This window comes from Suncus etruscus, chromosome 20, assembly GCF_024139225.1.
Source record: "Suncus etruscus isolate mSunEtr1 chromosome 20, mSunEtr1.pri.cur, whole genome shotgun sequence".
Lineage (NCBI taxonomy): Eukaryota > Metazoa > Chordata > Mammalia > Eulipotyphla > Soricidae > Suncus > Suncus etruscus.
Window position 1 is genome coordinate 16,995,975 of NC_064867.1, and position 24,535 is coordinate 17,020,509.

General features: G+C 42.0%; 1 protein-coding gene across 1 annotated transcript in view; it reads right to left on the reverse strand.

The window, feature by feature from the left end:
* NR1D2 (nuclear receptor subfamily 1 group D member 2) overlaps positions 1-24,331 on the reverse strand; it is a 37,149-nt gene extending 12,818 nt beyond the window's left edge. Inside the window, exons 1-6 of the mRNA XM_049766058.1 lie at positions 24,283-24,331; positions 10,760-11,023; positions 8,447-8,535; positions 5,516-5,660; positions 3,893-4,515; positions 668-853 (exon numbers count right to left, since the gene is read on the reverse strand). Coding sequence (XP_049622015.1) covers positions 668-853; positions 3,893-4,515; positions 5,516-5,660; positions 8,447-8,535; positions 10,760-11,023; positions 24,283-24,298 — 1,323 coding nt within the window. The 5' untranslated portion in view covers positions 24,299-24,331. The remainder of the gene's footprint in view (positions 1-667; positions 854-3,892; positions 4,516-5,515; positions 5,661-8,446; positions 8,536-10,759; positions 11,024-24,282) is intronic.
* Between the last annotated feature and the right edge of the window lie 204 nt (positions 24,332-24,535).

The following is a 24,535-nucleotide window of genomic DNA, read 5'->3' on the forward strand; positions in this document are numbered from 1 at the left end:
TGTGGCCCAAAAACCAAAAAAAAAAAAAAAAAAAAAAAGAAAATCCATTAAAAAAAAAAAAAAAAAAAAAAAGAAAGAGGTACAGTAGGTAAGATGCTTGCCTTATAAGCATCTGACTAGGAATCGATCCCTGGCAGACCATATATGTTCCTCTGAGACACCAAACTGATTCCTGAGCACAGAACCAAGAGTACTGAGTTGACTTTTTGGTTTTGGATATGATGCCAAAACAAAGTTATGTCTCACAGCTAGAAAACTGAAACTGAACAGAATTCTGCAGTGAGGTTACACAGAGAATCTGTGGTAGTATGTAGATGTCTAGTGCATGCCAAAATATCCTATGCTCTACTAAAAGACAAAATCATCACTTTCTATTTGATACTAAACATAAACACCTAGTAAGGCTAATTTTTAGTAAGGATAATGCTCTTCAGAATCTGCCAGGTCCATACTTAAGAGCAATACCAGAGTTCATATCTGAGAATAAAGAGTACTTATATTTCAAGTGGTAACAATTATTTGCCTAGTCCCAAGAAGCTGATACGGTCATTCTCTCATGGTAGTTTTGCCTCTGGACTACAAATAACTTACTTAGCAATGAATTAAGGTGTGTATGAGAATAAAAGAGTTCTTGTCCTCCACCAATATTCAGATAAATAAAACCTACCTCAAAAGTCCCAGCCTTTAAAAGGTTGACCTGATCGTGCTGAGAGAGATCTCTGAACCCAGGAATACGCTTTGCAAATTCTACCACTTCTTTCACTGCTGGCGTGAAACTCATTGAAAATTCTTCCCAGATTTCATGTCCCGATTTATGAGGGTCTACATATGGAGACTTGCTCATTGGACAGACCTAGTATGCACAGAACAGGAATCTCTTAAAATTATGAGGAGTGGTAAGAAATTTTAAAGTGTCAGCTCAATCACTAGAAACCCCAACATGAAAGTCATCCTCAAACCAATTTTATCTACAGACATTAGCACTTTTTCATATCACTGGCTTATATAAGAAACCTCAAGGCAAATTACTTAAAATAGCAATTACCTCATAAAACAGGCATTAACAACACAAAAAATAGCTCATAAGAGGCTATTTTAAAAACTTGGGCTGGAGTAACCTAGGTAGGGCTAATTTGGTTTAGATCCCCAGTTTCCCATTATGGTTCCCTGAACATCATCAGAAGTAATTCCTGAGCGCAGAGCCAAGTATAGCCAGGTTTCAATATAGCCAAATCCTCAACTCCACTAAAAAAAAAAAAAATGGTTATACAGATCTAAGAGTTTGTTTGCTTGAGTTTCATTGGTGGCGGTCATGGTGGTGGTATTTTGCAGTGCCAGGGAGACCAAAGGCCTCTATGGTGTGATACAACAGCAGTCTCCAGAGTGTACATTCTATAACATTGCTGACACAAAAGCTAGTTTTATTATTCTCAAATAATTCTGTACGCAATACAATTTTCTCAAACCTGTTAGCAATGGCAGATACTACACTATTTCTTAGATGAGGGAACAACATTCATTCTAAGAGGTTAAGTTTATCTAAGTACAGCTGGAAGGGGGCCAAGGAAACTGTACATGGTTCTGCATTGCATATAGCCAATCCCATAAAGTCCCCAAGCACCACAGGATGATTCTTGAGTGCAAAGTCAAGAATAACCCTGAACTCTGCCAAGTATGGCCCCAGAGCAAAATAAATACAGCTAGAAGACTAAGCTCTTAGTCTAATAATTCGGTTATTTCAAAGTTTATTTTAGGGACTGGAGAGCTAGCGTAGCAAGTAAGGAAGGCATTTCCCTTGCACACACCCAAAATGCTTTTGATCCCTGGCATTCCATATGGTCCCCAGAGCACTGCCAGGATTAATTCTTGAGTGCAGAGCCAGGAGTAATCTCTGAACATGGTGGATATGACCCCAAAGGAAAACAAAATCTAGTTCACTTTTCTATAAATAGGCACATGAATAACATTGAAATTTTAAAAATAGGGCCGGAGAGATAGCACGGAGGTAAGGCGTTTGCCTTGCATCCAGAAGGTCTGTGGTTCGAATCCCAGCATCCCATATGGTCCTCCAAGCCTGCCAGGAGCGATTTCTGAGCGTAGAGCCAGTAGTAACCCCTGAGCGCTGCTGGGTGTGACCCAAAAACCAAAAAAAAAAAATTAAAAATAGTGAGATGCCTTACTCTTTTTAAGAAAAAAAAAAATCAGGGGCCGGAGAGATAGCATGGAGGTAAAGCGTTTGCCTTTCATGCAGGAGGTCATCGGTTCGAATCCCGGCGTCCCATATGGTCCCCCGTGCCTGCCAGGAGCAATTTCTGAGCCTGGAGCCAGGAATAACCCCTGAGCACTGCCTGGTGTGACCCAAAAACAAAAAAAAAAAAAAAAAAAGAAAAAAAAAATCAATGACTACTTATTTAACAGTGGTAGGACCAATAACCTCTACTTGTTCAAATAAGAAATAATTACTGAGGTAGGAAATCAGGGGGACAGGGTACCTGTACTGCAAATGGCTGACCCAGGTTCATTCTCTGGCACCCCACACTACCAGGAGTGATCCCTGAGCGCAGAGCCTGAATAAGCCCTGAGCAAAGATTGTAACAAAGATTACAAATTGTATACCCTATTAGTAAAACCACTTGATTTGGGGATTGTATTTTTTGTGAGGGGGAGGTATTCGTAGCCTCATACGTGCAAGGCTAAATTATATGTCCATACCCTAAAACTAGCCTTTCATTTCTGACAAAATACGTAGAGAGACTAAGCATGGTAAAATTCTGTAATTACAGAGCCTATCACAAAATAAGAAACAAATTCTAACGTTTTCCAAACCTAAAATCACTAAATATGTAATAAAAAACTACCTTTCAGACCCATGTAATCAATTACTGGCAAATGAGGGGAAAATCTAACATGAGGATTAAAATCTAGCCTGTTAGGATATGTTTAAACTTTTTTTTTTTTTTTTGGTTGGGGTTTAAACTTTTTTTTTCGGTTTTTGGTTTTGGGGTCACACCCAGCAGTGCTCAGGGGTTACTCCTGACTTTACGCTCAGAAATCGCTCCTGGCAGGCACAGGGGACTATATGGGATTCATAAATGCTTTAATAATCCATGTTCTATAGTCAAAGTACTTCTTTGCATTATAATGATTAAAGAAAACTCCATCAGACCAGAGCAATAATACTGCAGGTAAAGGGCTTGCCTTGCACGCGGCCCACTAGATTTGATCCCCAACATTCCATATGGCCCCCTCAAGCCTCACCAGGAGTAATTCCTAAATCAGAGCCAAGAGTAAATCCTGAACATGGCCAGTGTGACCCCAAAGCAAATAATAGTAATAATAATAGTTACAATTTTTGTAATGGAAGGAAATTCCACAGAAATCAAAGAGTTCTTGTAATAAGCTTTTAGAAAATCCCAAATCTGGTAAGCTACCAATTAATCAAAATGCTAAGAGACTTTTGGGGCCAGAACAATAATAGTTTCCCTTGCATGAGGGCAACCTGAGCTCAATCCCTGGCATCCTGTAAGCCCACTACGAACAATTCCTGAGCACAGAGCCAGTAGTAATCTATGAGCACTGCCAGGTAGTCCTCTCCCCAAAAATTTTTTTAATAATTAAAGAACCATTTTTTTTCGTGATTCATCTTATACAAAATTGTAATTCAAATAGAGAAAAATCATAGGCTTATACTTCTGAAATGAGGTCACTGAACAAATTATGTTAAAGTTATTTCACTTAAAATATTATACAAAATCAATCCTGTAAATCTTTCAGGTCTCCTGATATATGCACCACACATATACCATTGGGGTTTGACAAAATCCCCATATAAAATAAAACTTTCAAAGCTTTCCTTGATACAGGTGAGTTAAAAAAAAAAGTTTCACTATACCAGATGCATTCTCCCTCCAGTGTTGCAGAGGTAACTATCCTTGTTCTCATTCTGAGAAAATCCATCTATCGAAATTCTATCACATACTCTTTGAGTATAAGCATTTGTGAAGTTCATACAATGTCCATTTGCAATGCAAATGGCTTGCCCACTTGGGTACTGCGTCATGTTTCTTCCTTTATATTGTCCATTGAGATGCTGTTGGCTCTCACTACAGGAATAATGGCTAAGCCCACTGCTACAATGGTCATGATTTAAATGATACTGCTCCAAGTTCTTGGGAATCCGTTCTCTCTGATGCTGCATGGTATCTGATGCATTTTCTCGCTGCTCTTGGTTATACATAAAAGTATCCTTGTGCGCTCTAGTCACCATGCCAATCACTTCTTCCTTTGCAAAATCAGAAGCAGGAGGAGAAGAACTTTTGATGCTCTCTGAATCCAGCTGGGGCTTAGGTCTCAGTGGCTCCTGGGCTGGCAAAGCAGTCTGTTCGTGATGTTCTATTAACGTGTCATTCTGCAAATGACCACTGAACTGGCTGTTCATCATGGTCTTCATTGCACTTTGCATTTCAATTAGCATCCTCTGTTTTTCACGCTTAGGAATACGACCAAAACGAACAGCTATTAAAGAAAAAGATAGTTAATGTCCATGTTCTTACATAAAGTATTATTTATACAAAATAATCCAGAATTATCTGATAGTTATCGTCATTAGTCCTACAAGTTAAATGTGTGTGTGTGTGTGTGTGTCTCTCTCTCTCTCTCTCTCTCTTTGGACCAAATTAATTAAACTTGGCAAGTTTTATTTTTGATGTATCAAATGAAATGAAACAGAAAAGAGAAATTTCCCATTTTCTCATAAAACTAAACTAAGACCTCTCCTTTATATTTTGCAAGCAAAATCTAAGAAATCTACTACATACCTGTGTTCTTGCACAAAGCTGAAGTAGCTGTTCTCAAGAACACACATGGCTGTGTACATAGCTCAAAGGATTATAGAATTTGTGTTCAAGCCCTGCAGTCTGGTCCCAAAAGCATCACTAAGGAAGAATACCAGGAGTACCAAGGCAATAGGACCCCAGGACATGGGACACAGGTACCCACCCGCTCCATTAACAGAACCTAGTCAGTACTACTAATGGAATAACCTTATCAGTAAAATGACCACTGAAAATCTAACATTCATCAATTCATTTCTGCAACTTCCTTCTCATGTCCCAGTTTGACCCAACTACTGAATAATATGCTCCTTTACCTGTCTTAAAAAAAAAAAAAAAAGAAAAAAAGAAAGAAAGCAAAAAATAAAGAGCAGTCAACAGGAAAGAAATATTTGCTGGATTTCAATTATAATCATTGAATCTTTAAAAATTAAATTGTTCATTCTCCATTCTTTATGAGGCTAGTCTAAGAATATGCCCCATGGGGGGGCGCAGAGCAATAACACAGTGGTTAGGGTTTTTGCCTTGCACACAGTAGACCTGGATTTGATCCCTGGCAACCCACATTCTTCCACAAGCCTGATAGGAGTAATTTCTAAGCTCATAGCTAGGAGCAGGTTATGCTGATATTAAAGTCAAGTTCCATAGACTTTAATAAAACATAATTTAAACCAAGAACATACCATCTCTTGACATTCCAACAGACAAACATTTTTTGAAGCGACACTGCTGACATCTGTTCCTATTCATTCTCATTATAGAGCAGTTTTCGTTCTTCAGGCACTTCTTGTACTGGATGTTTTGCTGAATGCTTCTTCGAAAGAAACCCTTAAACACAGTAAAAGATAACTCATTCATGTAAGACCTCCAAATGAACTCCTGATAGCACTCCCCATGCCTAACTGGCTAGCTAAATTAATTTTTCAGTTTATTACTAGCTACCTGAGAAATAAGTTTGACTTAAAACAGGAAAATAGAACACTGAAACACAAAATCTAACTGGATTCTTATGTATCGAGAAATACTTTAACTCATAAGTCAAAAAAAAGTCCTTTGGAGATTGTGTTTGCTAGATAATCCTCTTATGTACTTTACATTGTTACCCACTACCTCCCTCCATACAAGCCATATTTTCAAGCTCACATTTTTTTTTCAAGTTCACTTTTTTTGTTGTTTTTTTTGGGTCACACCCGATGGCGCTCAGGTATTCCTCCTGGCTCTATGCTCTGTGCTCTACACTCTACGCTCCTGGAAGGCTCAGAGGACCATATGGGTTGCTGGAATTTGAACCACCGTCTTTCTGCATGCAAGACAAACACCCTACCTCCATGTTATCTCTCCAGCCCCTCAAGCTCACATTTTTTTTTTTTGGTGGTTTTTGGGTCACACCCGGCAGTGCTCAGAGGTTATTCCTGGCTCCAGGCTCAGCAATTGCTCCTGGCAGGCACGGGGGACCATATGGGACGCTGTGATTCAAACCGATGACCTCCTGCATGAAAGGCAAACGCCCTGCCTCCATGCCATCTCTCCGGCCCCTCAAGCTCATATTTTAACCAATTACAAATCCCAAAACTTTTAAAATATTAAAGGACTATTAAAGAATTGAACAAGAAATATGTTTCATATTTTTGTGAGCTTTACATATTTTAAGAAGTTGGTCCTTCCTAGATTACTATCTGCTAAAACCAAAAAGATCTACTTATATGCAAGTTACTTGTCATTTTTTGGCTATTTGTCAGTAACAAGTATCACACTACATAACTACAGACTAACTAATGGTTCAATTCATAGCTAACTGTACACAGGTAACAGCTTTTACTACACAACTGAAATATGTGATCTATGACAGGTATTAAAGAGCCCTAGCTTCATGATCCTATGGAGAGAAAAAAATTCAACACAATTACTAAATTTGCTTTTAACTATATCTTCCTTTAAATAACATAACTATATTTCACATATCTATTAACTCATATTGCTAATAGGTATATATGAAATATAATAATTGATTTGAACTCAAAATCTAAGAAACATCATTAAGAGGACATAAAACAGCTATGCATATTTAATTAACACACAATTGGGCTTACTTGTGATTTTGCTTTCTCTAGTTTTGTTTCACAAAATGGGAATACTGCCTGCCTTAAAATTACTTCACATTTTGCATTTTTAAATAAAAATTTACTTTTTTTGTTTGTTTGTTTGTTTGTTTTTGGGCCATACCCAGAAGCATTCAGGGGTTACTCCTGGCTCTGCACTCAGAAATCGTTCCTGGCAGACTCAGGGGACCAAATGGGATGCCAGGGATTGACCCGGGTCTGTCCCGGGTCAGCCGCATGCAATGCAACCAACCTATTGCTGTGCTATCTCTCTAGCCCCGCCTCTGTAAAAACAGAATTTTTTAAATAGTAAAAATGTTCTACATTTTTATGAAACTACTAACTATAGCTTTGGACCCAGACATTAAATCTACCAAATTCAATTCAATCACCCTAGAAATACTACTGAAAATGAATTTCCCTATGTGCGTGTGTGTGTTTGAAGTATAGACTAACTCATTTGTAATTATCTGACCAACACATTAAATTTAAAATGAATTTCCCCAGGTACTCAACTTATATACAATGTTGTTCTATTCATTTGGATCTACTTCTAAGAATACGATTCTTAACTCCAGGTATCTGTTCCTGACATGTCAGAGTGTCAATGTATCTGATATCTATTCAAAGTTTGTTTTAAACTAAGTTGCAATAAGATCTCAGTGCACTGTTTTGCTCGCCTCTGGTTACCACCATCTAAAAAGCACCTGCTACATTAACATTGGTGTCCTTAACTTTGTATCATAATTATGTATAAGACAGAAAATGTATTTTACTTGAAACCATTAAAGAGAATCAGGGAAGAAATTCAGTAGGGTTGCATGAAGGAGGTCTGTGTTTGATCCCCAGCACATCACATGGTCATCCAAGAATCACCAGAAGTTCCCCACAGCACTAAGTTAAGAGAAGCCACTGAAATGCTGGTGTGGCCCAAAATCAGTGGGAACGGGGTAGGCATTGAGCAAAACATGGAGTATTTTAAATTAAAAACATACTAAAGTTTCATTAAAATACTATATAACTATTTTAACTTTCGGGTTTTTTGTTTTTGTTTTTGTTTTTGTTTTTCAGGCCACACCTGTTTGATGCTCAGGGGTTACTCCTGGCTAAGCGCTCAGAAATTGCCCCTGGCTTGGGGGGACCATGTGGGACGCGAGGGATAGAACCGCAGTCCTTCCTTGGCTAGCGCTTGCAAGGCAAACACCTTACCTCTAGCGCCACCTCGCCGGCCCCATAACTTTACAAAAATAGTTGGGCTTTTCTTCTGGATTATGGAAACTGGCAAATCTAATTTTCTTTAATCCCAAATTGTTTTTTTCTTTTTGTTTTGAGGCCACACGTGACAATGCTCAGAAGTTACTCTTGACTCTGACTTAGGAAATACTCCTGGCAATGCTCAGGGGTTACCAGGGATGGAACCCAGATTGACTGCATGCAAGGCAAGAGGCCTATCTACTGTACTCTCTCTCCAACCCCCAAAACCAGTTATCTTAAAGAAATAAAAGCATGCTTTACCTTACAGCCTTCACAAGCATGAACTCCATAGTGGAATCCTGATGCCACATCCCCACAGACTTTACATAGTAGAACCATGCCACTAAATTCTAAGGTACAAACAGACAAAAAAGTGAAAAGCTGGAAGAAAAACTTCAACTTGTTCATTTTCTTTCCAATTTACTTAGTTCAGCTAGTAAGCATAGTAAGAAGTAAAAAATAATTTATAATGCAAAAGAAAAATCTTTATCAATAGTATAGTTTTAATATCCAAAGAAAATAGAGAGTAAGGCCAGGAGGACCAGTCCATGGTAGGAAGCTTGCCAGAAACAGTGGAGCAGTGCAGTTAGTATAGACAAGGGGTCACTATGACTATAATTGGGACTGATCATTCAGGTCAATAATTGGGTGTTGGATGGAGATAAAGTGAGAGGCACAGAATCCCTTCATTAACATATAATGCAAATTACAGCATCTAAAAAGGAAAAAAAGGGAGAGAAAGAGAGAAGCAAAATGCCTGCTTCATAGGCCGGCCGGGTGAGAATGGGTGGGGAAACCAGGGACACTGGTGGTGAGAAATATTCATGAGTGAAGAAGAGTGGTGTACATTGTAAAACTAAAAGTCAATTATAAACAACTTTATAATAAGAGTATTTAAATTTTAAAAAAAATAAAATATCTTTATCAGATTAGCAAGTAAGAAATCAAAATATTCTTTTAAACAATTTGAAATTATTCCCATAAAAACTCAGAAAGTTTATCATTTTCTTTCCTGGTAACTTTTTTTTTTTTTTTTTTTTTGGTTTTGAGGCCACACCCGGTGACACTCAGGGGTCACTCCTTACTATGTGCTCAGAAATCGCTCCTGGCTTGGGGGACCATATGGGACGCTGGGGATCAAACCTCAGTCTGTCCTGGGTCAGCCGCGTGCAAAGCAAATGCCCTACTGCTGCGCTCCAACCCCCCCCCCCTGGTAACTTTAAACATACACTGAAATTTTGTAAATCTAGAAGTATAGTAAACCAGAAGTACAAAGTGGGAAAGAAAACTGTTTTGGTTAAGACTTAAGAAGTAAAGAAGTCCATCAATAAAAAATGAAAACAAATGTCTTCACATGATGCTATATATACAGCTCATCAATTCAATCCACCTATAGGAATCACATAATTCTCATTCCATCTTGATCCTCCCTAACAGCAGATGTCTCATCTCCACTCACCCAAGGATCTCTATTCCACTACTCAATGGATTATCCCAACCCTATTTATAATTTTCTAAGCCCAAATATTCGGGGATGCAAAGATTTTAAAATCTGATAATAGTAAGGGTTTCTGAATATGCAACAATCAAACTTTAATTTAAAGCCAACAGGATAAGGGCTAGAGCGATAGCACAGCAAGTAGGCCATTTGCCTTGTGTAAGTCCAATAGGGTTGATTCCCAACATCCCATATGGTTCACCAACCACCTCCAGGAATGAACTGAGTATGGACCCAGGTGTATCCCCTGAGCTTACTGGGTGTGGGTCCAAAACAAATGTATGGACCAGAGAGATAGCACAGTGGTAGGGCATTTGCCTTGCATACAGCTGATTCAGGACAGACGGTGGTTCGAATCCTTGCATCACATATGGTTCCCTATAACTGCCAGGAGCGATATCTGAGAGCAGAGCCAGAAGTAACCCCCCTGAGCGCTGCCAGGTGTGACCCCTCCTAAGAAAAACAAAAAAAAAAAACAAAAAACCCAGATGTGTGGTGCTAGAGCAATAGCATAGTGTGTAGGATATTTGCTTTGTATACAGCAGACCTGGGTTCAATCCCCAGCATCCAATATGGTGCCCAGAGCCGCCAGGAGTGATTTCTCAGCATATAGCCAGGAGTAACTCCTGAGTGCCACTGGGTGTGCGGGGGCCCCCCACCCCCCAAAATGCACTCGGTGTATGTAATCGCACAGATCAAACTGAGGCAAGAATCAATGGCTGTCCTGAGGCTGAAACTTTTTTTATCATCATCCATGATTTCTTACCTATCAAATAATGGTTACTCATAAAAAAGTGAAGATTAGGGCCGGAGAGATAGCATGGAGGTAAAGTGTTTGCCTTTCATGCAGAAGGTCATTGGTTCTAATCCCAGCATCCTGTATGGTCCCCTGAGCCCGCCAGGAGTGATTTCTGAGCATGGAGCCAGAAGTAACCCCTGAGTGCTGCCGGGTGTGACCCAAAGAAAAACCAAAAAAAAAAATCAAGATTAAATCCCAAAAAATATCATCTCCTCATGAAAGATTAATAAAATAAGCATTATCTACAATTAATAGCAGTAATCTTTAGAAAACTTACTCGTCACTCCACTATGATTCTTTGTCATCCCAGGTGCACTCGGTTTGCTTGTTTTCAAAGAGCAATCTATCCGATCATTCTTCAAGATACCTTCAATGTTGGACAGCTCACCATTTTTGAGATTACCATTATTCTCTGAATTAGAGCTAGTTGGAGAAGACGGAACTGAAGAGGAAGACTGGAAACTGTTCTCAGAACCATCACTATGACAAGAGGCAGGGCTAGAGGCTGAACTGGAAGAACTGATATAGGCAATCACACCTCCTAGAAAAGAGGAAGCATCAGAAAATTAGATGAGTATATTTCTACTGTGCTTTGCAAAATGGATTTAGAATAGGCAACTTAAATATCTGATTAGGCCAAAGTAAATTTAACTTATTTGCCTTGGTTCCTACTAGTCTTTCTGGTATTATGAAATTCAAAGGGCATTTAATACTACCCCCTGGGTTTTTGGTTTTTGTTGTTACTTATCTTATTTTTTACAGTGCTGATGAACCTCACTCTATTTGGGGGGGGGGAGGCTACACACGGTTAAGTTCAGGGGTTACTCCTGGCTATGTGCTCAGAAATCGCTCCTGGCTTGGGGGGGCCATATGGGACACCAGGGGATCAAACCACGGTCCATCCTAGGCTAGCACTTGTAAGACAGATGCCTTACCTATAGTGCCACCACTCTGGCCCTGAGCCTCACTCCTGTAAGGAAGAAGGTCTGCCAGTGAGTGAGAACCTCAGCACCTATTTCTACATATATTTTAAATGTATGTTGAAATCTAGAACATTTTATGTGGGGATGAGGTCACACTTGATGGAACTCTGGGCTTATTCCTGGCTCAGCGATCACTCCTGGCAGGACTCCAGTGACATAATGACGCTGAGGATTGAACCTAGATCAAATGCTTGCCAGGTGATCCCTCTCTCTATAGTCACTGCATGCAAGAGTAAGGCAAGAGGTAAGGCACATGGCCTGTGCATAGCCAGCCAACCATGATTCAAATCCCCAGCACAGCAAATGATTCCCTGAGCACCACCAGGGGTCATTGCTGAAGAAAGAGCCAGGAGCACCACTACTAGATCAGCGTTTTTCAACCACTGTACCGGCACACATTGGTGTGCCATGGGGAAAATTCCAATTTCATCCGTAACATGCGGTTTCGGCTCACAAATAGACCAATCATTATAAAATTCTTTATTATCTCATAATAAAGTATTTATAAAATAATTTGTGTTTGATTCTGATTCAAGAGAATTACTTTATATATAGTCAATATAGTCACAGAGTTAAATTTTTTTAACACTTCCTAATGGTGGTGTGCCTCGTGATTTTTTTTTTTCATGAAAAAAGTGTGCCTGGGGCCGGGTGGTGGCGCTAGAGGTAAGGTGCCTGCCTCGCCTGCGCTAGCCTTGGATGGACCGCGGTTCGATCCCCCGGTGTCCCATATGATCCCCCAAGCCAGGAGCGACTTCTGAGCACATAGCCAGGAGTAACCCCTGAGCATCACCGGGTGTGGCCCAAAAACCAAAAAAAAAAAAAAAAAAGTGTGCCTTTGCACAAAAAGTTTGAAAAACACTGCACTAGGTAATGCACAACCCCCCACCCAAATAAAAATAATTTAGGGGCCAGAACTATAGCACAATGATTAGGGCATTTGTCTTGCACATGGCCAACCTGGGTTCGATCCCTGGCATCCAATATAGACCCCTGAACCCACCAGGAGAATTTCTGAGCACAGAGCCAGGAATAACCTGTTTTTGTGGCCCCAAAACAAAAACAGAACAAAAAAAAAAAAAAACTTTCTCTGCTATTCTCTAAGGGATAGTAAAAGTAATTCCTTGCATTTTTAATATAATTTATTTAAGCACCATGGTTATAAACACGTTTGCAACTGAGTTTCAGCCATAAAATGTACACACACCCTTCACAACTTTCATACCAACACTGTCCCCATCTCCCTCTTCAACCATCCCCTGCCTGTCTTTGAGAGTCATTGTATTTCTCTCTATCGCTGTCATAGTAGTTATTTTTCTAACTGCACTTAACACTTTTTGTGATAAGCCTCTTATCATGGGCTGGTCCTTCCAGCCCTCATCTCTATTGTCTTCTAGGTATTATTATAATACTGTCTTTCTTTTTCTTCAATCCCACATATGAGTGAGACTATTCTGTGTTTATCTGTTTCCCTCTGACTTATTTCACTCAATATAATAATCTCCATATCCATCTATGTATAAGCAAATTTCATGAATTCATTTTTTCCTAACAGCTGCATAGTATTCCAATGTATATATGTAGAACAGTTTCTTTAGCCACTCATCTGTCTGAGTTGTTTCCAGATTCCAGCTATTGTAAATAGTGTTGCTGTGAAATAAGAGTGCACAGTATTTTTATGGTCCTAGAGCAGGGGTCTCAAACTCAATTTACCTGGGGGTCGCAGGAGGCAAAGTCGGGGTGATCCTTGAGTGCAAAGTCAGTAGTACGCCTTGAACATTGGGGGGTGTGACCCAAACAACTAAAACAAAACAAAACAAAACAAGATTCCTCTAGGGCAGAGCCACAAAATGTTGTACGGAGGGCCGCAAAAGGCCCGAGGGCCACGAGTTTGAGACCCCTGTAGAGTATATCCCTACGAGTTGTATTGCTGGAATTCCTTACATTGTGCCACAACCTTCTATTTTTAAAAAGAGAAGTAAAAACATGTAGCAAAATGCTGCAGCCAAACAATTCCAAACAACAGAAAGGCAGCGTCAGAGGGTTCAACAGTTTAGAGAACATGCTCTAAGTCAGGAGGCCAGGTTCAAGCCCTTACACCTCAAGCATCATGAGTTACCTCCAGCACAGTGTGGCCCAAAAAAAATCAAACTAAAGAAAAGAAAGACATTTCCTTTTAGAGAGGAAAAAAAACACTGCAGAGAACTTCTAAAGTCACTTTCACACATCATGTTAAAATTAAGTATTCAACCTCGGGGCTGGAGCAATAAATAGCACAGCAGTAGGGTGTTTGCCTTGCATGCAACCGAACCAGATTCAATCCCCAGCATCCCATATGGTCCCCCAAGACCATATGGATGCTCTTTCAAGAGTGATTTCTGAGTGCTGTGCCAGGAGTACCCCAAGTGCTGCTGAGTGTGGTCAAAAAAATGAAAACAAAACAAAACAAATTAAGTATACAACCAGGAAAGTCTCCGAGAGTAAAGTATAACCTCAACCTCAAAGATTTGATTATAACTCAGAAGTTAAAAACAGATGTGTCAAAAAAAAATAGATGTGTCAGTATACCAAGAAAAATAAGTGTTTACTATATACAAATTTAATATACATAAAATAAAAATAAATGTACTTGAGTTTTAAATACAATTTAATAAACAGACCAGGGACAGTACAGCCAATAGAGTGCCTGCCTGGCAAACAGCTGACCCAGGTTCAATCCCCAGAAACCTTTATGCTTTGCCAAATCCCTCCAGGAGTGATCCCTGAGTGCAGAACCAGAAGTAAGCCCTAAGCACAGGTAGATGTGCCCCCACGAAGGTAAACCATTTCATCTACCTTTCTAAACTAATATATGCCTGGTATCTATGTTCTATTTTTCATATAGCATAAAGCCTTCCCAAAGATTCTCCTGGCAGGTAAGTATCACCTACCCAGAATAAAAACAGTTTTAAGAATTGGAGGCCAAAAAAAAAAAAAAAAAAAAAGAATTGGGGGTAGTGTAATGGCTTCCATATTGCCAAAGCCTATAAACCTGGTTTTGGTGAATTCACTTGGAAATCTATTAGCAATGCAAATTCTCAGGCACCCCTCTTACCTATAGATTCTGATTTTTTTTTCTTGGTTTTTGGGCCACACCCTGATGCTCAGGGGTTACTCCTGGCTATATGCTCAGAAATCGCTCCTGGCTTTGGGGGACCATATGGGACGCTGGGGAATCAAACGGCAGTCCGTCCTAGGCTAGTTCTGGCAAGACACCTTCTGATTTTGCCACCACTCTGGCCCCAGATTCTAAAATTTTAATCATCATGATGGTTGATTTGGGGTTGGGGGGGGGGATTTGGGCCACACCTGCAGTGCTCAGGGGTTACTCCAGGCTCTGAACTCAGAAATTATTCCTGGCAGGCTCAGGGGACTGTACGGGATGCCAGGATTAAACACAGGTCCGTCCTGAGTCCATTCCGGTTAGGCCATGTGCAAGGCAAATGCCCTACCACTGTGCAATCACTCTGGCCCTGTCTTAGTTGATTTGGATTCATGGTATAAGTTTGAGAATCACTTACTCTAGAGCCAGCTGCTTCATCTGTACTTTAATGGAAGAAAATGCAATGGAGGATAAACTTTGGAATTAAAATAATTTTATATGCCACTGATTTTAAAACCTGAAAGCTCCTAACACAGAGATAAAGTTTCCTATCTTTGAGTTACTTCTCATATCCAGAGAGTATATAAAATATGTATCGCTAAAAGTAACTACTGCTGGAGTTAGAATGATAGCACATCAGGTATGGTCTTATGCTGTCTGGTATAGTCATTATTCTCCTGATCTCTCCAACCCCCAGTCCCATAGAAAAATAAATTTTTAAATATAAATTAAAAAAATAAACCTATCTACTTCTTTTTCAAAGTACATGTTTCCTAGGTCAGATCAAAGAAGAAGACACCTCCAGAAAGAATAATTTTTAAGCCAAATTCTCATGGATATTTTTTTTATTGTTTTTTGTTTTTGTTTTGGGGCTACACCCAGTGGCGCTCAGGGGTTACTCCTGGCTATGCCCTCAGAAATTGCTCCTGGCTTAGGGGACCATATGGGACACTGGGGGATTGAACCATGGTGTTCATAGGGAATGGTCCGTCCTAGGCCAGCACATGCAAGGCAGACGCCTTACGCCTTGCGCCACCGCTCCGGCCCCTTAATGGATATTCTTTACACAATTATAAAACTGGCTATGATTAGTCAATTCAAACAAAAATTGGCCACATAATAGGTTCTTTTTTTTTTTTTTTTTTTTTTTTTTTTTTTTTTTACTTTCTGTCTGTTTCAGATTTTGGGCGACACCCAAAGATGTTTCTGGTCTGCACTCAGGATTTTCTCCTTGGGGGTGGGGTATCATATGGAATACCAGAGATCTAACCCAGCTCAACCTTGTGCAAGGCAAGCACCCTACCTGACACACCATCTCTCCAGTCCTTAGGATTCTTTGTTGGGTTTTTCTTTTTTTCACTTTTAATTGAATCACTATAAGAGTATACAAATTGGGGCCCGGAGAGATAGCACAGTGGTATTTGCCTTGCAAGCAGCTGATCCAGGACCAAAGGTGGTTGGTTCGAATCCTGGTGTCCCATATGGTCCCCTGTGCCTGCCAGGAGCTATTTCTGAGCAGACAGCCAAGAGTAACCCCTGAGCACTGCCGGGTGTGCCCCCCCCCCAAAAAAAAGAGTATACAAATTGTTGATGGTTGAGTTTCAATCATACAATGTTCCAACATCTATGCCTTCACCAATGTACATTCCCTGCCACCAATATCCCAGATTTTCCCTCCAGCTATTCCCACCCCAAGCCTGCCTTCTATGGCAAACACTTTTCTCTTTTTTTTCCCTTTAGGCACTGTAGATTGCAATATTTTTACTGAAAGGGTACCTCCATTCAGCACCCAGTTCTTGTCCAAGGTGATCATTTCCAACTATCATTGTCATAGTGATCCTTTCTCTATCCTAATTGCACTCTCCCTTCTCCTTTGTGGCAAGCCTCCTTCCGTGGACCAGTCCTCCTGACCCTCCTTTCTATTATCTTCATATATTATTCTCCACTATGGGTCTATTTGTTTTAGATCCCACAAATGACTGCATGTATTCTATGTTCTATATCTGTCCCTCTCCCTCTGACTCATTTCACTCAACATATTATAAATAAGAAAATTTCATTCCATTTTTCCTAATGGCTACATACTATATTCCATTGTCATAGTAAACCATAGTTTCTTTATCCACTCATCTGTTCTCAGGCACTTGGGTTGTTTCCAGATTCTGGCTATTGTGAATAGTGCTACAATGTATATAGCAAGTTAGATGCCTTTTCTGGATTGTTTCTGGGCCCCTAAAATATATTTCCAAGATTGGCAATGCTAGATTGTATGGAAGTTCAATTTCTAGTTTTCTAAAGAATTGTTCACATTGTTTTCCAAAATGGGTGAACCAATCAACATTGCCACCAACAGTGAATCAGAGTCCCTGTGCAAGCACTGATTACTCTTGTTCTTTTTGATATTTAGTATGCACTATCTTGTATGCGGTATGTGACATCTCACTGCTTTAATTTTTTTTTTTTTTTTTTTTTTTTGTGGTTTTTGGGTCACACCCGGCAGTGCTCAGGGGTTACTCCTGGCTCCATGCTCAGAAATTGCTCCTGGCAGGCATGGGGGACCATATGGGACGCTGGGATTTGAACCGATGACCTCTTGCATGAAAGGCAAACGCTTTACCTCCATGCTATCTCTCCAGCCCCCTCACTGCTTTAATTTTTATTTCCCTGGTATTTGATCCCCCTAATAATGTATAGCATTTCTTCACAAATATGTCTTTTCTGGCCAATAGTTTTAAAGGTTAATTGGATTAACTGCCTAAATACCATTAATACAAAGAGAATCCGAAGAAAAACAATGTAAAACTGAAAGTCAATGTCACTTTAGTTACTAAGCAAAAATTTTGTGCTGTTTTTATAAAACGTTGTAAATCTGGAATACTTGTTACAATGATTGCTAACATGCCAAATACCAGCAAAGTGCTTGCTATTTTAAATACTGGCCTTCTCTCAGAATAGAATACCAAGAAATATTCTTGTCAAACTCCCAAAAGTTTCCCAGTTGTCTTTTGTCAAATATTCCTCAAGATACTTGCTGGAGTGTCAGGAGGGATGAGAAAATTATAGTTTTTCTTACACGTACTATCTTTTCTAGGGTCAGTATTTCAGATCAGTCATTTATATACTTGGGGTCTTCTGACAACCTCAACTGAAATATAGTTTTAGAAATAAATCTATGGGTCTTAAATGGCTAGGACCAGAGAGATGGTACAAAGGGTAGAAAGAGCCACAAAAAGTCTTTGCCTGTGGGAGGCCCAGGTTCCATCCTTGGCACCACATTGTCCCCTGAGCACTGCTGAGCTATAAGTAGCTCCAAGTACTACAAGTGATCCAAAATCCCTATGAAAAAAAATTAATAAATAACTGAAATTGGGGTCAGGGATAGCTCAAAGAACTAGAGCGCGTGGCCACACATGCATGAGTCCCTGAGTTTCATCTCCTGCAACACATGCCAACCATTCTATGTACCAGCTGAACTGGGATGTCCCTGACAACCCTCAGTGCTCAACTGTCATGTCCACACAGCAAGCCAAGTCCTGTTGGGAATACCCTCCTAGATCCCTGAACAGTGCTTGGAAGCCCCACATCCATACATCTGAAAACAGAAATGATTGGAAACAATGACTGGTCAGTAGTAATTAATGATGCCACACACACACACACACACACACACACACACACACACACACACACACACACACACACACATACAAAATACCCTTCATCAGTCAAACTTCAAAAATCAAGCCTAAGAAAAACAAAGAGAAGGAAGTAGCAGAGAGACAGAGATAGTATAAGGTATAAGTATAATATTCTTGGCTTTGCATGCAGTTGACACCCAGGTTCGACCCATCACCATACCCACTTCCTCCCACCACCACCACCACCACCACCACCACATCAAGCATCACTAGGCTCAGAACCAGGAGTAAACCCTGAGTAAAGCCTTGAGTAGCCTAAACCATACACTCAGAAAGAAAAAAATATAAATCACTAGGTTTTATTACCAATTCTTTTTTTTTTTTTTGGTTTTTGGGCCACACCCGGCAGTGCTCAGGGGTTACTCTTGGCTGGCTGTCTGCTCAAAAATAGCTCCTGGCAGGCACAGGGGACCATATGGGACACCGGGATTCGAACCAACCACCTTTGGTCCTGGATGGCTGCAAGGCAAACGGCGTTGTGCTATCTCTCCGGGCCCAACCAATTCTTAAGATTCAATTCCTAACTAAGAAAACTGATCACTTATTATTTATGTCAGGTACCATGGAACCAAAGATGGCTCTTCTATAAAAAGAGCAGATACATTCTTCTAGCAAGGCCTTCGGTATGATTTAGTTGTCTATCTCTTCTTATAAACAACAATCTACTAACTAGGTGGTTAGCACTCCGAAAGAATTAATTTTTAACTTTTGAAAAGGTAAAGAGTACATGTAACAGTACCTCAACCTAATGAAGGGAAGTGAACACTATAAGTCATCAAGTACCTATTAATGTCAATGATGATAATTTTATATCACTCATTCTCATAAGATCCTTTTGCATTATTATCTTTTATCCTATTACAAACGAAGAATTCAGAGACAGAGTACTTAATAATAAACTACTAATGTGGCAAGGCTAGGGTTGAAAGTCAAGAGTTTCTAATTCCAGAGTATAGACTATTTCTTACTGAGAATTAGGTGATCAAGTTATTTGACTCTTTCTTCACCTGAATCATCATCTGGGAATATCATATTCTGGGAATATCAGTCAGACTGAAACAGTGGTCAAAGAGACTATTAAAGTACTTTTTCACAAACTCTTTTGATAACATAGATAAAATTCGTGAACCAGCAAGTGCCAACACAGAAGCAGGCAGAAAAGTACATCTTAGATCTTAGATGCTGCAAGCTAAAATTAGCTAAAGCAAAGTCTTCTCTATTTTTAGTTCAAAGAACTTGGGGCTGGAGCGGATTCCCAGGCAAGAGCTACCCAGTGGTCAACTTCACACAAGTCATAGTCACTATCCAATTTGTCCTGCTAGGAAGAATTTACAATCTCTGAATATATTTGGAGTGGGAAGTTACACCTTTAATTGTTCAGAGCCAACGCCCAGCTCTGGACTCCAAAGGGCCAGGATGCAGTGGCAGGGACTGAACCCTAATCTCATGCATGCATGCATCCAAAGAATTCAGTCTGCTAAACTATCACTCTAGTCTTTTAGGGTTTTCTTACCCGGATTCTACACTTCCCTAGCATCAAAACCTCCCACTCCAACTGCCCCTACCCTCAAAAGTAGAGTTGAATTCAAGTTACAGCTGTACTTTTTGCCTTGTGATTTAAAAATAATACATTTTTGTAATCAAGAAAACCTTAATTTTCTCCTTTTAAAAAGTATGCTATTAATAATTTCCACTCACAGGGTGGTAAAGAAGAGCTAATTGAAGTACTAAATTTCCAACTGTGACCTAGTCATGGTTCCAAAATAAAAACAGCAGGATTACTTTCTTTAAAAGGCTTATGGGGGGGGGGGGGGGTGAGAAGACACACGAGATAAAGTACAGCAGGTAGGGAATCTGCCAGGGAGGTACTCGATCTTGTCCAATCTCCAGCATCCTACATGGACTTCCAAGCCCTGTCAAGAATGATTTCTGGGGCCCGGAGAGATAGCACAGCGGCGTTTGCCTTGCAAGCAGCCGATCCAGGACCAAAGGTTCGAATCCCGGTGTCCCATATGGTCCCCCGTGCCTGCCAGGAGCTGTTTCTGAGCAGACAGCCAGGAGTAACCCCTGAGCACCGCCGGGTGTGGCCCAAAAACCAAAAAAAAAAAAAAGAATGATTTCTGAGTTCAGAGCCAGGAGTAAGTCCTGAACACCTCTAGGAATAGCCCCCTAAACAAACAATAAATAAAAAGGCTGAACCTAGCAGATAGCTTAGTGGCAAAGGAACACCAGTATTTAAAGAGGCTGAGTTGATTTTTTATTTTGTTTGGGAGCCACCATTGTGGTGGATCAAAGTTTACTCCAGGTTCTGAGCTCAGGAATCACTCTAGTGGGGGGCTTAAGGATCAAACCTGGGTTGCCACATGCAAGATAAGTACATTACCCAGCCCATGGAGTTTGAGGCCTAGTGCCACCTTTAATGTACTAGATTCAGTCTCAGCAGCACTACTATATATAAATGTATAACTCTCAACAGTCATGTTAACTAGAATATGCATGTACACCACAGCTAAAGTGTATGATAGCACAGTGGTAGTGCCCTGCACGCAGCCAACCCAGGCTGGATGGTGGTTTGAATCCTAGAATCCCATATGGTCCTACAAGCCTGTCAGGAGCAATTTCTGAGCAGAGTCAGGAGTAAACCCTGAACGCCGCCAGGTATAACCCCAAAACAAAACAAAACAAAACAAAAATCAAATATGTATGATACCTGATTGTAGTTAAGAATAATGACAAAGGGGGCCCGGAGAGATAGCACAGCGGTGTTTGCCTTGCAAGCAGCCGATCCAGAACCTAAGGTGGTTGGCTCGAATCCCCGTGTCCCATATGGTCCCCCGTCCCTGCCAGGAGCTATTTCTGAGCAGACAGCCAGGAGTAACCCCTGAGCACCGCCGGATGTGACCCAAAAACCAAAAACCCAAAAAAAAAAAAAAAAAAAAAAGAATAATGACAAAGGAGGGCCTGAGAAATAGCATGGAGGTAGGGTGTTTGCCTTGCATGCAGAAGGACGTTGGTTCAAATCCTGGCATCCCATATGGTCCCCCGGGCCTGCAAGGAGTTATTTCTGAGCATAGGTCAATCACAGTTACCTAAACTTCACAAATACCTGCACAATGGATAAAATATAGCTTCAAAGTATTCACGTGCCACGAATCAGTAAAGCAATACCCCACAAAAGTTAAGACTGCCAGAGAATTCATTTGCAGCAGAATCTCAAAAGCTGGAATCCAACCACTTACCCAAGAAACTGTACTGAATGCTAACCTGGGTGCAGAATCCCAATAGGAATTGGAGGTAGGGAAAGTGGAGAAACAGGAACCAACTGAGCAAAGAGAGGAAATAAAAGAACTGGGAAGGAGAAGCCAAGAGTTATCTAACCCAAGTGATGTTCCATAATTCAGGGCTAGTTAAATGTGATTGATGTTCCAGACAGGTTCAAACAGGAAAAAACTTTTGACCAGGGCTGCTTCAGGAAGGCTTATCTCAGAGGTGAGGGGAAGCCGGGAGAAGTCATTCATGCTAAAGGCTGGATTAGAAGCAGTTGAACCTCACCATGCTAATCCAGGGGGAAAAAGTCTTTTTTTGGGGGGTTTTTGGGCCACACCCTGTGATGCTCAGGGGTTACTCCAAGAGGGCTTCTTCTGGTTCTTGTCTTTTTTCCTTTCTTGCTTTCTTCTTTTCCTTTTTCTTTATCTCTATCTCCAAAAGAACCACATTGCATGAACCATCTTGTTCAGCCTCATAAATTGAGGGGGGGAAATGAATGGTACCAGCTCCAGATACTCGCATGAACAAACATTTAGTGGCAATAAAAAATGATCAGACATGAACATCAAACCCAAAGTCAACGACAACAGAATCTATATCTAATCCACAGCAAGCTGTACAAGTGGGGACCAGTTATACAAGTATTCTGGGGGGAAAGGAAGGAGGTATGGGATGTATACTGGGAACAGGGGTAGAGGGAGGACATCACTGGTGGTGGGAATACCCCTGATTCACTGTCTCTATGTACCTTAAATATTACTGCGAATTTACTTCAGCCACAATAAAAATTAAGAAAAGAAAAAGAAGAAAAAAAAAGAAAAAAATCACTCCTGGCTTGGGGGACCATATGGGAGGCCGGGGGATCAAATCGTACGTGGTCTGTCCTAGGTTAGCACATGCAAGGCAGATAGATGCCCTACCTCTTGCACCACAGCTCCGGGCGCAAATTTTTTAAGTCTCAAAGGCTCAGAGGTCTATTTGTCATGGACAGACAGAAATGCCATATTCGCTGCGGGTGGCCGTTCCCCAAACTCTGTCTGGTTTTTCTGAACATAAAACTTGTATTTAAAATTAAAAAAAAAAATAAAAGGCAGTTCCAAGCCTCACAGATTCAGGGCACAAGGTCATCTGCCAAGTGCAGAAGAAAGGGGGGTTTGGGGTTTAACCATTTGGGGGCTCAGTCAGTCAGTCAGGCAGGCAGGAAGGCAGGCACTGGCAAGCAGAGCAGGCAGAACTGGCCTGGCTGGGGTCACCTCAGGTCAGGGTGACTTCAGGTCACCTGAGTCATCCCAGTGAAGAGTCCAACTGCTGAGGGGTTGGCGGTATAGCCTGGAGGTAGGGCCTTTGCCTTGCTTGCAGAAGGATGGTGGTTCGAATCCTGGCCTCCCATAGGGTCCCCCCAAGCCCCTGCCAAGAGCGATTTCTGAGCATAGAGCCTGAGTACTGCTGGATGTGATCCCAAAACAAACAAACAAACAAACAATATATATATACATATGTATAATAAAAATAAATAGGAATCACAGAATTCTATTTCCTAGAAGGGGCCTAAAAGATATGAGAATTCAATTTCCTAGCGTTCTAGATGAAAAAAAATATTAAGGCAAAGAAACCAAATATTTGCCTTGTCCAAGACCATGCAGTTAATTTTGGGCAGACTGTGTAGCTCTGGCCCCTGCTGCCCTTGATGTTTGTCAGTTCTGGAAATATTGGAGCGTGTGGGCAATGGAAGGCCTCAATTATCTTGGAGAATATTATAAGACAAAAATAATAATAATAATAATGGGGGGGGTCATGAGGCGTTGCTCAAAGCACCCCCATAAGCCGAGTCCTAGAGGAAAGAAACCATGGTCTGAGTGAGTGGGCCATGTCTGTGGGGACTTTGAACCCCACAGATCTAGTTCTCATTCCCCTCCCCTTCCCCATTCGGGCTAGAGCTTTTGTCAGAAGAGGGGGGGCGCTTGGTAGAGCTCTAGAAGTTTTGGGTTTTTTTTTAATATTTTGGGGTCACACCCGGCCTGACTGCGCTCCAGAAATCGCTCCTGGCAGGCTCGGGGAAAAGGGGGGGACCCTATGGGATGCTGCGGGGATTCGAACCACCATCCTAGAGCTTGCAAGGCAAACGCCCTCCCGCTGTGCTATTCCCCCGGCCCCGCCCCTAAGGTTCTGGGGGGGGGAGAGCTCAGGCGGCTTTTGCGCACGCGCAGCAGGCGGCCTCCCGTTCTGCAGCCCCGCGGGAGGGGGGAAAAGGGGGGGAATCGCGGGGCCACGTCACTGGAGTGAGAGTTCCGAGGGGGCGTGGCCTCCTCCCAGGCGCGGCGCCGCCCCGCCCCTACCCAGGCACGTGTCCCTGCGGCCCCGGGGAATGTGGGTCACCGGAGCCGACCCAGGGCCCTCACGTGTCCCCGCCCGCCGCCGCCCGCCACAGCGCGCATTATGTAAGGCCGCGTCACGAGGCCGCCCAGCCAACCGGCGCGCGAGCGGCGCCGAACGTAAACACAGCGCGCACGTGGCTCGCGCGGCCGGGCCATGTGAGGGGGGTGCCGAGCCGGCTGCAGCCGGGCCGGGCCGGTCCGCGCCCGCGCGCGCACCGGGGGTATAAATACGGGGGCGCGGGAGGGTCAGTCGGGAGTGGCGGGGCGGAGGAGGCGCCTCGTTCCGAAGCGCCCCCTCCGCCCGGCCCTGGCGAGGGGAGAGTCTCGGTCCTTACCCGCATTCACCTCCATGGTGCCCTGAGGTAGGGAGCCGAGGCCGCTCACTTCCGTCCGAGGGGACCTTCGCGCCGCTGCCGCCTCCGCTGCGCCTCAGCGCCGCCCCCCCCGCACATGGGTGGGGTCGCCCGTCCGGGACCCGCACCCGGAGCTCCGGCGGCGGCTCCCTCACAACAAAAGCGGCGCGGCGCGGCGACTTCCGGCACAGCCAGCGCACCGCGGCAGGCGGGCGGGGAAGGGAGGGCGGCCGCC